The sequence below is a fragment of the Delphinus delphis genome, chromosome 16, assembly GCF_949987515.2.
Source record: "Delphinus delphis chromosome 16, mDelDel1.2, whole genome shotgun sequence".
In the NCBI taxonomy this organism is placed as follows: domain Eukaryota; kingdom Metazoa; phylum Chordata; class Mammalia; order Artiodactyla; family Delphinidae; genus Delphinus; species Delphinus delphis.
The window spans coordinates 81563246-81577905 of record NC_082698.1 but is presented as its reverse complement, the minus strand read 5'-3'; the positions used below and the strand labels follow the sequence as shown (position 1 = coordinate 81577905).

Below are 14660 nucleotides of genomic sequence, written 5' to 3'. Positions count from 1 at the left end.
TTAAATTCACTCTCTTTGTCCCCGGTCAGTCCCTGCTCCTGCACCCCCAGTCTCAGTGACTTATGCCGCCATCTCCCCAGTGACCCAAGTAAGAACTCGGGTTCAGCCTTGGCTCCTCCCCTTAGGCCTTACTCCCCAGTCTAATTGGGGACCACGTCCTGTGGACTCCGCTGTCTTTTACTGCATCCCTGCTCCCCTCGCCCATCCTCACGTCAGGGCTTCAGTTCTGATTTAATAATTGTAATCCGGATTCTTGCAGTGGTCTCCTTCTGGTGTGCCCGACCCCAGTATTACTCCCTCTCATTTACCTTCCACGATGCCTCAGGTGGAAACGTCATGTCATGCACGGCGGCCCTCATGGTCCTTGGGATAAGGTCTGTGCTGCTTAGCATGACACTCAAAGCTTTTCCAGTGCAGCTCTTGCCTAGCTTTCCAGCAGCCGGAATTTCACTAGGCGTCACCAGCCCCTGCCGCTGACACAGGCGAAAGTGGTAGAAGTTGTCACCTAACTGTTGCTCATTCTTCACGACTCAGCTGAGCTCCCATCCTTGTGAAGCCTTGCCTGTGTCAGTCACAGCATCTACCCCTTGAATTGCTGGAGCTCCTTGAATGACCTCACCCCTACCTTGGCTTTCAAATTAATCCGTCTCCTTGAATATCTGTCTACTCTGACAGACGGTGAGCTCCTCGAGGACAAGACTGTATTGTATTTATCTTTTTATTCCTAGACACTAGAGCAGTGGCTGACCTATGATAAGTATTCTGTAAATATTCACTGAATGAATGAATGTGATACATATGTGTATCTACATGTAGGTTCACCAAGATGCATGTGTATAGAGAGGGAGAGAGGAAGAACCTTCACTCTAACGTGGTTCAGTTGCCCTGGAGAAAACACTCCTTCAGCCTTGCTTTTGACACACCCAGCAAGGAGGAGGTTCACAGTATCTTCTTTTAAAAAAATTAATTAATTAATTCATTTATTTATTTTTGACTGCCTTGGGTCTTCATTGCCGCATGCAGGCTTTCCCTAGTTGTGGCGAGCGGGGGCAGAGTTGTGGTGCACAGGCTTCTCATTGCGGTGGCTTCTCTTGTTGTGGAGCACGGGCTCTAGAGTGTGCGGGCTTCAGTATTTGTGGTGCATGGGCTCAGTAGTTGTGGCTCGTGGGCTCTAAAGCACAGGCTCAGTAGTTGCGGCACGGGGGCTCAGTAGCTGTGGCTCGCGGGCTCTAGAGCGCAGGCTCAGTAGTTGTGGCGCATGGGCTTGGTTGCTCCGCGGCATGTGGGATCTTCCCGGACCAGGGCTCGAACCCATGTCCCCTGCATTGGCAGGCGGATTCTCAACCACTGCGCCACCAGGGAAGTTCCCACAGTATCTTGAAGAACCCCTGATTGGAGCTCCAGGAAACCTGGATTTGGTCCTGTCTCTTGCGCTACCCAGCTCTGTGTGACCTGACATAGTTTCCTACCTTCTCCACACTTCACTCCCCTCATGAGAAAAGGAGGGGGTTGAATTAGATCGCTGTTTTCCACACTTCAGTTATTTAAGCATTATCTTGGCTTTTCTCGTGCCAACGCCATCTGTCCCATGATTAACACAATTAGAGAGCGATGCCTCAAAATTAGTTCCTTTCTTACGCTTTTCTGCTGCGTGTTAACATAATTGCATAGTCATTAATAATTTAAAGAATTGCCTCTCACCGTGCCGACTGCCCATCCAGCCTGTGACGTTCGTCATCAGCAGGACTATGTGGACTCACAGGTTTTCCCCGAACCAGGGGCTTTGACTGCAGTTCTCACAGTGGCCACCAGGGGGACGGGGTGTCTGGCCCGAGCTCAGGCAGCCAGCGCCTGGGTGGCAAGGTTTCTCCCAGGCCAGGGGCTTTCCGAGTCCAGGGAGAAACAGAATGCTTCCCAATGATGGTGCTTATCCTGTAGAAATAAAGAAGTTGCATCGGCATATGGCACATTTTCAATACTGATTAATAACAGCACAAATAAGTACTTCTTCGCCTTGTTGGGATCAAGCGTTTCCTAGAGGATCTAATGAAAGCTATAGATTTCTTCCATCACAGAACCACGTATGTACAAACATACGGACAACTGCATACAAACACTTGCATGCAGATCTTCTGAGCTTATGGATTCCCTCTCTAGGGGGCCTTTGGCTCTCAAGTTAAGAGAATTTGGTTTAGAGTAAGATCTGAGGAAATGTAAACTCCCAAGTACAATCAGGTACTTCATTTGTAATTTCACTGTCATTTTGTTCATGATAATCCCTGTTGAATGCATCGTTCTAAAAAGCACTGGTTAATTCTCTGTGTGTCACCCTGAATCGTGCTCGATTTGTCCAGGTCCTTCCAGCAGCCCAGGGAGTGTTAGCTGTCACCCCAGGGGTTAACTGGGCTCCTCTAAAGCAGATTACTGGTACTCAAATGGTTTGGTATCCGTCTCTCTCTGTCTTTGGCACCGCACTGCTCTGTAATATAACTGGGTCACTGGGGTGTCTCTACTCAGCAGGGTACAAAGGCATCGTGGTTTGTCTCTATGGTGTCTTGGGCAGAAAATACAGATGTCTGGGGCATTTTCAGTTACCGTTGCTCATCCAGTGAGTCTAGTTTGAAGCATCATTCGTACGTCCAATTCAAACCTTTCCCCGTCCAGAGTTTGTAATACTCTCCTTGTGGGCCATCGCTGCCCCCCGGCCAACAGAGGTGTTGATACCCCCGTGAATATGTGCTGACACATTCCCTCTCTTGTGGGACTCAGATGCGGGGTCCCCAGAGGCCACTGCAGCACCTCCCTGATCCTGACGTGAACAGAATCTCTCCACCCCACAGGGGCAACCACCGTTTTTCACGTGTCACCAAGCCTCTTTCTCTGGGTCTCCTTGGCCAGTGGGCGCCCTCGTTGGGAGGATCCCTTTTGTTGTGTTCACTTGGTTCACAGGAAGCTCACGTATCTTTGCCGCACTGAACGGTGGGCATGCGGGTCGCCGGTTCCAGGCCGTCTGCCCTGCTGTGGCTCTCCCGATCCTTCATCCCTGCTCGACGGGCAGCGGTGCATCACAAAGTCGGTGTGTGGGCGGGGATTGCCACAGAGACCTGATGCCCCGCATCCCAACCCCTTGGCCTCCCTCTGATTCCCTCTCCAGCTGTGGACGCTTTTGTGCCCACTGACAGCTTTGCACCCGACAGGCTTCTCTGCCACGGGGCTTTCCCTGCCTCTTGTGAGGAAGGGGCGTGAGTGATGCCCCTGAGGGCAGAGTAATGGTCCAGCCTCCCCACGTCCAGGGGGACAGCTTCGAGGAGCGTTGCACACATTTTCTCCCAGGACGTTTCCCAGTTGGTTGGCGCCCCAGTTGCCTCTGTGGTGATCAGCTCAATAGCACACTGTTTATTGACGTTTCCTCCTTCCTACAACCCACTCTGGTTTCTTGGGAATCACTTCGCCAAAAAGCAGCCCGAACTCAGCTCCTTGTCTCAGATTTTGCTCCAAAGAGAACCAGACACAGATAGAGGTTCATATGGGAGAAACAGACGCAGATAGAAGTTCATATGGGAGAACCAGACGTCAGCCTTCCTTGCAGGACACCCCCTGGCTGGAAGAGGGGGTCTAGTGGACTTGCTTTTCCTTCCTTTGGTTTGGGTGGGAGAGCTTACTCCCTGTTTGCCCCCATGCGGGGCTGGGGGCTTGGGCAGGGAAGCATCTCTCATGAAGACTCCATTTCCTGCACGGTCAACATCTCTCATGAAGACTCCATTTCCTGCACGGTCAACTCCATTTCCTGCACGGTCAACTCCATTTCCTGCACGGTCAACTCCATTTCCTGCACGGAAGCATCTCTCATGAAGACTCCATTTCCTGAGGGTGCTGGTGGTTTGCAACTTGTGCAGCCCTGGGTGGACACCTCCCTCGCTGCTCCCGATTTGGGGTGGAGGGCATTTAGGCCTGTGTCCTTCAGCGTTTGCGTCTGATTCTGGAGCAACTGGAAAATTCCACCTCAACATCCTAGCACAGCGGTCAATGATCGGGAATCTACTTTTGCTGTATCTTTCACCCAGTCCAAAGAAAGTTATTTTTTCCTTTCTCCTAAGAGAGAGGTTTGGTCTACTGTGCACATATGACTGATAATTTTCTCAGGAATAGTTTGCTTTTCTCTGACTGTACATCCTGTGTGTTTTCCCACTGGACCTTCACCACCATGTACATGAAAACGGGTCATATTTACATCTTCAGTTGTGTGTGTGCACATGTGTGTGTGTATGCAAAGTGTCCTTTATCAAAGACCTTTTCCCAATAGATAACTTAAAACACAAGTAAACAAAGTACAACAGAGTTTAAAAACAAAGCTATACGATGGTTTTCCAATGTGGTTATCAGGGCAGGGCTCTGGTTTGCCTGTCCGGATACCTCCTGCTCACCTACTTCCTTTCTGATTGGAACAGATGAATGTTGTGTAGCTCACGGTGCTTCTGGACTGAGTCATTTTTCCTCTGACCCGCTCTTCCTCTCTTCCCTTTGAAACATGTGATACTTTGTTTCCATTTGTCATGTCGGGACCATCACACCGCAGAATTCAACGATGATCAGCTCTAAGTTCACAGGCTGGAATGGAGACACACGGCAGAAGAAAATAACTGTTACAGACACATTTTACCAGAGATGTAAAATGAGGTGGCATAAAAATGATCCCTGTTACCAACGTGTCAGGAGACGTTTCTGAACCCCTAATCATAGCTCGAGCCAAATGGGGACTAGCACGGCCTGTGTCTCTCCCAGGAGACCCACCTCTGATCCCTTGTCATCACCTTGAGAAGTAAGGGAGGAAGGAAAAGAGGAGAAAAACCAGTTGAAGGGAGTCACAGAAGACTCATCGGAATTTGTTTTAAAATCAGTGGCTTATAGATAAAACTTCCAAATAAAGGTCTCCTGTGTCATCCTCTTTGCTCAAATTCAGCTGAAGTCCGTCTGAAGCCTGTTGTATTGGGCATGGATATTATAAACCCAAGTAAATGTCCACGTGCCCCTCCTGCAAGGCTGTCACCTCTATATGTGGGATGAGATTGTAGAAACCAGTGATGTCCACTTTTCTAAGGTGTATGACTTTTACTCCACTCTCCTTACTTTTAGACCCAAGTCAGATATATAAGGAAGAACTGTAAAGTTACCTTCATTGTCCCTGGCAAGTTTACAATGTTCAGTTGTGCCACAGAGTGGCCTCAGTCATTTATGACATTGTTTGGCTAAGAAAGCTATTTCCAGATTTAACGCACACTTCATTGATTGCATAACTGGCCCAAACCACTTCCTTATCGCCATCATCCCACCGAGGGAGAGATGGAAACACATTCGTCGGATGACATAAATTTGATAGGATAGCCCTCGATATGGAGCAGCAGTTGGCAAAGGTATTCGGAAGGTCCTCCTCAAGTCTTGTTGCCGGAAGTGGTCATCTGAGCTGAGGTTTTCCTCACTATGAAAATGAGAGCATCCGTTTTGGTTCTTTCCTCAATTAAAACTCTACGATTCCAGCAGTGGCACCACAGAGCAATTTTTCTGGCATCGTGATGACCGTCCGTCACTCCTGTCTGGAAAGGGACCCTCTGTGTTATACGTACAACTGTATAAACCACAGCAATTGTCAGGAGCCATTCTGGCAAGAGATGTCCCAGCCGGTGGAATGTCTGGGCTCCCCTCTGCCCTGTCTCACTCTAGACGTTCCCGAAGGCGACCCTCCGCGCAAAGGCAGCGCACTGGAGGGCCCCGGGCCCAGCGAGCCAGCTGCAGAGGAGGTGACCGGGTGGGTTCATCACAGGTGCACACTCTCAGGAAACACCTCCCCCCAGGTGGGATTTATTCTGAATTACTGAACTCTGTACTCACAGAAGTCACGCGGTCCATGTTATCCCTGGGATGCGGTATGCTGTCCTGTGCAGTTTGGATCTATACTGTTTGCAGTGGTGTAGGATCTTATTTTACAGATGGGTTTTATCCTTCTTTAAGTGATTGGTGGAAAAGACAAAAGTAGAAAGGCCAGGATTTTTCCAGCACTGGGCAGATGGGGACCTGCGTGAAACCCGGGGCTGAGAGTGTGGTCCTAGACACCCCGAGTCCCCGTGGGCACCGAGTGCTGTGCTGACATTCCAACCCACGTGTTTGTAATTCTTGCCCCTGAGGGATTTGCTCGTTCTCCGTACTGAGTAGTTTATAGGCTAATTTGCACTGACATTTGGGTTTACCATTGGGGTTTATTAAAATAAAGGGAACAACATTGTAGGAGGCAGAGGGAGCGTGGCTCTGAGGGCTGATGGGCTGAGATGGAAACCGGTCCCCGGCTTCATTCCTGAGCTGTCTTTTGTCCTGGGGCCACCACTCAGCCATCTGTGCATGGCTTTCTCTACCCAGAGTTAAAGTCTGAGAGACACAGGAGTTTCGGTGAATCACAGGGGCTTTTTTTATGGATTAAGTAATGAATGTGATTAACGATAATAAGGAGAATTCCCAGTTACCCACCTGTAGTTCCCCTGCAGCTCATTTTCAATTCTGTGTTGATTCCCTTCACTAACTCCCATCCCGACCCAGATGGTATCTATTTAGGAAATTCAGGAAACTCTTAATATTTGCATAAGCAGAGCAAATTGGGAAATAAATTAGTGTGAAGAAATGATCTAATGCAATCGAAAGCTGAATATAAACAGCTTCTGGACTTTTCTAGGCCGTGGACTCATGAAGTCACTCGGTAAATATTTGCTAAGCCCTGCTCAGTGCTGGGCCCTGGGGACAGCAGCACGAGATGGGCTGAGGTTCACCGTCCAGAGCGAGAGGCTGGGCGGACAGGCTGAGACTCGGGGGCCCAGGGGAGGAGGTGGGTTCCATTCCCACAATAGCTGATGGTGGTTTCCTTCCAGGGGCCCCCTCCCCCTTCCGATACATGGAAAGGTCCTCGGAAACATCTCATCTTTACTCTTCATTACAAAGGACGGTGTGTCCAGTGGACATGAGCACAGCGTTCAGTCTCCTGATGCCAACGTTGAGGTGGGGGGGAAGCGGCCAGCTCCCCGAGGACAGAGTCCCCTTATGGCCCCAGGGTGAGGGTGGGACCTGCACAGGGTAGGCGCTCAGTGGCCATTTGTTGAATACATTTGACCCCGTAATCAGCCATATGGAGCCGTGTAGGGAAGGCATCACCATCACCATCATTCTCATTTTAAAAACGAGGGAGGTGAGGTTCAGAGAGGTTTGGTAAGTCCAAGGACACATAGCTAGAAAAAGGTGGGGTTAGGGCTCAAACCGTGCTCATCTACCTCCCCGAAGCTGTCACTCTCAGCTGACTGTGTTGAATCATGGGCAAGGGGACTTAGCCAGCAGGTGTGGGTGGCATGTGGCTAGAAGCCAGGAAGAAACAGGAGTTCATAATCTTGCTGAAGCCTGACTGGTATATGGTGTCCAGGGAAGGGCTGGAAAGTGGCCACCAGCCTCACGGCCCTTTGATGGACTCCTCACCTCTGCTTCTTGCTCTCTGTGTGACCCAGTGTTGTGGAGCCAAACTTGTGTCCGCTTGCCCACACCCAGGAAAGCCAATCTACTGACACCCGGTGGTGGTGAAGAGAAGTGCAGTGTTTATCGAAGGCGCCAAGCAAGGAGTCCAGACAGCTAGTGCTCAGAAGGCCCAAACTCCCTGATGGTTTTCAGGGAAAAGTTTATAAAGACAGGGTGAGGGAGGGGGGCTGTGGGGTGTGTGATCAGCTCGTGGGCCTTCTTCTGATTGGTTGGTGGTGAGGTAACTGGGAGTCAACATCATCAACCTTCTGGTTCCAACTGGTCTGGGGTCTGTGTGCTTGTGAGCAGCATACAGTTAACGTCTTCTACCTGGTGAGGGTTTCAGTCTCTGTAAAACAGCTCTAAGGACATGGCTCAGAATGTTATCTATAGCCCTTGGGGAGGAACAAAAGGTTTTTGACTTCTTTGTTTAATGGCTAAACCATTATTATTTTGTCTTGCTTGAAACTTTCCTTTCTTTCTGCATTTTCTTTTCTCCAGTTAAATTTATTCTTTGACTAAAGTTTTTCTACAGATGAAAGGCAGGCAGAGGACCTGGAGGGGGAGTCTTGCTCTGGGAAGGCCCCATAGGGTCCTGCTTGGTTACACCAGAGCAAGTTGCTCAGATCTCCCAGATGCTCTGTTTCTTCGTTGGCAACACTGATAACACCCGGCGTACAGTAAATTCTCAATTATACCGGATTATTTTGTTATTACCAGTTAAATTTTTTTATTACTACTACTACTCTTGTGATTTGCCTTTACGCACACAGAGACTTGTTACAGAGAGTAACAGGTCTTAAAATAAGCTTCTAAATTGCGTGGTATGTTATATTAAGTAAGCAGCTTTTGAGATTATTGAGTCTGAATCTGTGTCTGGCCCAGAGATTCAATCAAGGCTCCCTTTTCTGTGGCCACTGTTTTCTAACTTAGAAAAGCTGAGGTGACATATTTTCTATCATTGTTTCTAAGAATATTAGGGCTGTTTCACTGTGCTGCTGGGTAGGCCCCCTTGTTAACGTAAGGGCCATGTTAAGATGTAGGAAATGGGAGCAGGGCGTCTACCTTTCCACTCCTACAGTGAGTAAGTCTGAGCCCTGGGGGGAGCATTTGTCCGTGGCCTTGGTTTACCCATCCCCTCTGCTCTGCGCAGGGGACAAGTCTTGTTTACAGCTGTAACCGCTTATAAATTGATTTGTCATCCTTTGATGAGAAACACCTGCAAGGCTCCTGCAACGGCAACTCACCAGCATAAGGTGGCAGCCTGGGCCACATCTTCACCAGCGTTGCTTCAACCAAATATGCCAACTCTTGCAAGCATGGGAGAAAGAGATTTTTAGTGGTTTTTGACAGTCTTTTAGCAAACCTTTTCTGAGAATCTCTGACCCAGGCATCAGTCAACCCTCTTTGTCATCTCCACGGCCAAGATCAGCCCTGGAAGTTTGCTCTGGGTGGCCCAGGCAGAGCTGTCCAATGATGTATAATGCAAAACATACATGATTTTAAATGCTCTAGTAGGCACATTTCTAAAAAGTAAGAAAAAACAAGTAAAATTCATTTTTAAAATGTACTTAACCCAGTATGTCAAAAACATTGTCATCCCAACAGGTAATGAACATAAATGTCATTAATGAGCTGTTTTACACTCTTCGTTTCATACTAAGTCTTTAAAATCTGGTGTGTATTTTACACTTTCAGCGCAGATAGCCACACGCGTAGCTACGGTGCTGGACAGTGCCCAGTCCAGTTAAGCAAGGTGGCTCTGGGAAACAGCCAAAGCCCCGACAGATTGTCATTAAAACAAAAACTTACATTAGGGACCTCATCCCTATGACCCTCCTAAGGATGAGAGCCGCTGGGGGCCACTTTGTGGACCTTCTTTCCATTAACATTCTTGTAGATCTGAGGATTTCAGCTCATCCATATCTGTACCAATATGTATGTTTTGTTTTAAGAGCTGGGAGTGATGACACCCAAGCCCAGCTCAGAACGGAGCCGAAGATGTTGGAACCCACTGCTCAGGACAACCTGCTTGTGTCCATCACCAGGCGAGACTGGCTTCTCCAAGAAAAGCAGCAGTTACAGGTAAGCGGGTGAAGAATCTTCAAGAAACAAGACATCATTTTTCTTATCCATTTGAGCCAGAGGTAGCAAAGTGGGTCTTTGCTTTGCTTGAGTGAAGCAATTAGAGCGTTGGCTGTCCACCTGGAAGCACAGGGTGGAGGGTGGTGACTAGGGGGCCTGTCGGGAGTCTCATTACCAACGAGGGGTTGAAAGCTTGGCAGTGTGTGTGCCTGTCTTTGCTATTCCTCATTACCTGTTGAATATGCTTTCCTTGTCTGCCAGGCCAGTCTGTCACCTCTTCTCGTTTTGCCCTGAAGAAGGTTCTTTTAGAGGCAGAGAAAAATCTGAGCTGTGGCCGTGCTTTATGGCAACTGCCGTCAGCTTGGACTCTGAGTAGCGCCTGTCAGGAGGCAGAGCTGTAAGTGTGGACTGGGCAAAGTGGGCGGGACTGGGAAAGACTGGGAATGACTGGGGCACCGTGGGAGCTCCAGGTAGGCGCAGAGCAGTGGATGCAAGTTGGCCGAGAATCATCAGGGGCTAGAAATCTTGGTGCAGCCCTGAGTTCCAGCCAGGAGGCAACCAGGAGCTCTGGAAGTCGACAGTGTCCCCCAGAGACAAGGAGCCCTGCAACTCTGTCCACACCTGCCTGAGCCTGGAGGCCTTGAGGCAGGAATGGGGAGCATTGACGTCTGGAAAGAGCAGAGGGCTTTAACACTGAGTCCAAGAGCTGGCTTAGGCTCCAAACAGCTGAATGACCTTAGACAAGTTAATGGGGCTCAGACATGTTACTGGAAGCCCTCCCGCTGCCCCCGCCTCAAGCAGAGTGTTCTTTTTATCTGAGTTTGCCCATCCAAGTCCATACAATAGCAAGGTGGCAAAGGGAAGCAAACATTGTTGCTATTTGAAAATATTCTCCAATAAACTGGCACTTTTTTTTTTAATTGAAGAGACTGTCTTTTCTCCATTGTATATCCTTGCCCCCTTTGTCATAGATTAGTTGACCATAGGTGTGTGGGTTTATCTCTGGGCTTTCTATCCTGTTCCATTGGTCTATATTTCTGTTTTTGTGCCAGTACCCTATTGTTTTGATTACCGTAGCTTTGTAGTGTAGTCTGAAATCAGGGAGTCTGATTCCTCCAGCTCCATTTGTTTCCCTCAAGATTGCTTTGGCTATTCAAGGTCTCTTGTGTTTCCATACAAACTTTAAGATTTTTTTTCTAGTTCTGTAAAAAATGCCATTGATAGTTTGATAGGGATTGCATTGAATCTGTAGATTGCTTTGGGTAGTATAGTCATTTTCACAATATTGGTTCTTCCAATCCAAGAACATGGTATATCTCTCCGTCTGTGTCATCTTTGATTTCTTTCATCAGTGTCTTATAGTTTTCTGTGTACAGGTCTTTTACCTCCTTAGGTAGGTTTATTCCTAGGTATTTTATTCTTTTTGTTACAATGGTGAATGGGATTGTTTCCTTAATTTCTCTTTGTGATCTTTCATTGTTAGTGTATAGGAATGCAAGAGAATTCTGTGTATTAATTTTGTATCCTGCAACTTTACCAAATTCTTTGATGAGCTCTAGTAGTTTTCTGGTGGCATCTTTAGAATTCTCTATGTATAGTATCATGTCATCTGCAAACAGTGACAATTTTACTTCTTCTTTTCCAATTTGTATTCCTTTTATTTCTTTTTCTTCTCTGATTGCCGTGGCTAGGAATTCCAAAACTATGTTGAATAACAGTGGTGAAAGTGGACATCCTTGTCTTGTTCCTGATCTTAGAGGAAATGCTTTCAGTTTTTCACCATTGAGAACGATGTTGGCTGTGGGTTTGTCATATATGGCCTTTATCATGTTGAGGTAAGTTCCCTCTATGCCTAGTTCTGGAGAGTTTTTATCGTAAATAGGTGTTGAATTTTGTCAAAAGCTTTTTCTGCATCGAATGAGATGATTATATGGTTTTTATTCCTCAATCTGTTAACATGGTGTATCACACTGACTGATTTGCATATATCAAAGAATCCTTGCATCCCTGAGATAAATCCCACTTGATCGTGGTGCATGATCCTTTTAATGTGTTGTTGGATTCTGTTTGCTAGTATTTTTTGAGGATTTTTGCATCTATATTCATCAGTGATATTGGTCTGTAATTTTCTTTTTTTGTAGTATCTTTGTCTGGCTTTGGTATCAGGTTGATAGTGGCCTTGTAGGATTAGTTTGGGACTGTTCCTTCCTCTGCAGTTTTTTGGAAGAGTTTGAGAAGGATGGGTGTTAGCTCTTCTCTAAATGTTTGATAGAATTCACATGTGAAGCCCTCTGGCCTGGACTTTTCTTTGTTGGTAGATTTTTTTTTTAACGTCTTTATTGGAGTATAATTGCTTTACAATGGTGTGTTAGTTTCTGCTCTATAACAAAGTGAATCAGCTATACAGATACATATACCCCCATATCCCCTCCCTCTTGCATCTCCCTCCCACTCTCCCTATCCCACCCCTCTAGGTGGTCACAAAGCACCTAGCTGATCTCCCTGTGCTATGTGGCTGCTTCCCACTAGCTATCTATTTTACATTTGGTAGTGTATATATGTCCATGCCACTCTCTCACTTAGTCCCAGCATACCCTTCTCCGTCCCTGAGTCCTCAAGTCCATTCTCTACGTCTGCGTCTTTATTCCTGTCCTGCCCCTAAGTTCTTCAGAACCATTTTTTTTATTCCATATGTATGGGTTAGCATACAGTATTTGTTTTTCTCTTTCTGACTTACTTCAGTCTATATGACAGTCTCTAGGTCTATCCACCTCACTACAAATAACTCAATTTCGTTTCTTTTTATGGCTAGTAATATTCCATTGTATATATGTGCCACATCTTCTTTATCCATTCATCTGTCGATGGACACTTAGGTTGCTTCCATGTCCTGGCTATTGTAAATAGAACTGCAATGAACATTGTGGTACATGACTCTTTTTGAGTTATGGTTTCCTCAGGGTATATGCCCAGTAGTGGGATTGCTGGGTCATATGGTAGTTCTATTTTCAGTTCTTTAAGGAACCTCCATACTGTTCTCCATAGTGGCTGTATCAATTTACATTCTCACCAACAGTGCAAGAGGGTTCCCTTTTCTCCACACCCTCTCCAGCATTTATTGTTGGTAGATTTTTTTGATGATGGCCATTCTGACTGGTGTGAGGTGATACCTCATTGTAGTTTTGATTTGCATTTCTCTAATGATTAATGATGTTGAGCATCCTTTTATGTGTTTGTTGGCAATCTGTCTGTCTTCTTTGGAGAAATGTCTATTTAGGTCTCCTGCCCATTTTTGGGTTAGGTTGTTTGTTCTTTTGATATTGAGCTGCATGAGCTGCTTGTAAATTTTGGAGATTAATCCTTTGTCTGTTGCTTCATTTGCAAATATTTTCTCCCATTCTGAGGGTTGTTTTTGTCTCGTTTATGGTTTCCTTTGCTGTGCAAAAGCTTTTAAGTTTCATTAGGTCCCATTTGTTTATTTTTGTTTTTATTTGCATTTCTCTAGGAGGTGGGTCAAAAAGGATCTTGCTGTGATTTATGTCATAGAGTGTTCTGCCTATGTGTTTTGGAAGATTTTTAATCACAGATTCAATTACATTACTTGTGATTGGTCTGTTCATATTTTCTATTTCTTCCTGGTTCAGTCTTGGAAGGTTATACCTTTCTGAGAATTTGTCCATTTTTTCCAGGTTGTCCATTTTATTGGCAAAGAGTTTCTTGTAGTAGTCCCTTACGATGCTTTGTATTTCTGCATTGTCCATTGTAACTTCTCCTTTTTCATTCCTGATTCTGTTGATTTGAGTCCTCTCGTTTTTTTCTTGATGAGTCTGGCTAAAGGTTTATCAATTTTGTTTATCTTCCCAAAGAACCAGCTTTTAGTTTTATTGATCTTTGCTATTGTTTTCTTTGTTTCTATTCCATTTATTTCTGCTCTGATCTTTATGATTTCTTTCCTTCTACTAACTTTGGGTTTTGTTTGTTCTTCTCTCTCTAGTTCCTTTAGATGTAAGATTAGATTGCTTATTTGAGATTTTTCTTATTTCTTGAGGTAGGATTGTATTGCTACAAACGTCCCTCTTAGAACTGCTTTTGCTGCATCCCATAGGTTTCGGATCTACATGTTCTTGTCATTTGTCTCTAGGTATTTTTTGATTTCCTCTTTGATTTCTTCAGTGATCTCTTGGTTATTTAGTAACGTATTGTTTAGCCTCCATGTGTTTGTGTTTATTTCGGATTTTTTCCCCCCTGTAATTCGTTCCTAATCTCATAGCATTGTCGTCAGAAAAGATGCTTGATATGATTTCAATTTTCTTAAATTTACCAAGGCTTGATTTGTGACCCAAGATGTAATCTAACGTGGAGAATGTTCCATGTACACATGAGAAGATAGTGTAAACTGCTGTTTTCGGATGGAATGTCTTATAAATATCAAGTAAATCTATCTGGTCTATTGTGTCACTTAAAGCTTGTGTTTCCTTATTAATTTACTGTCTGGATGATCTGTCCATTGGTGTAAGTGAGGTGTTAAAGTCGCCCACTATTATTGTGTTACTGTTGATTTCCTGTTTTTATAGCTGTTAGCATTTGCATTATGTATTGAGGTGCTCCTGTGTTGGGTGCATATATATTTATAATTGTTATATCTTCTTCTTGGATTGATCCCTCTATCATTATGTAATGTCCTTCCTTGTCTCTTGTAACATTCTTTATTTTAAAGTCTATTTTATCTGATATGAGTATTGCTATTCCAGCTTTCTTTTGATTTCCATTTGCATGGAATATCTTTTTCCATCCCCTCACTTTCAATCTGTATGTTTCCCTAGGTCTGAAGTGGGTCTCTTGTAGACAGCGTATATATGGGTCTTGTTTTTGTATCCATTCAGTGAGCCTGTGTCTTTTGGTTGGAGCATTTAATCCATTCATATTTAAGGTAATTATCGATATGTATGTTCCTATTACCATTTTCTTAATTGTTTTGTGTTTGTTTTTGTAGGTTCTTTTCTCCTCTTGTGTTTCACACTTAGAGAAGTTCC

At 45.5% G+C, this 14660-nt stretch overlaps 1 protein-coding gene across 1 annotated transcript in view; it reads left to right on the top strand.

Annotated features, from left to right (window-relative positions):
• DISC1 (DISC1 scaffold protein) overlaps window positions 1-14660 on the top strand; it is a 337105-nt gene that overhangs the window by 100274 nt on the left and 222171 nt on the right. Inside the window, 1 exon segment of the mRNA XM_060033786.1 lies at window positions 9498-9627. Within this exon segment, the coding sequence (XP_059889769.1) occupies window positions 9498-9627 (130 nt within the window).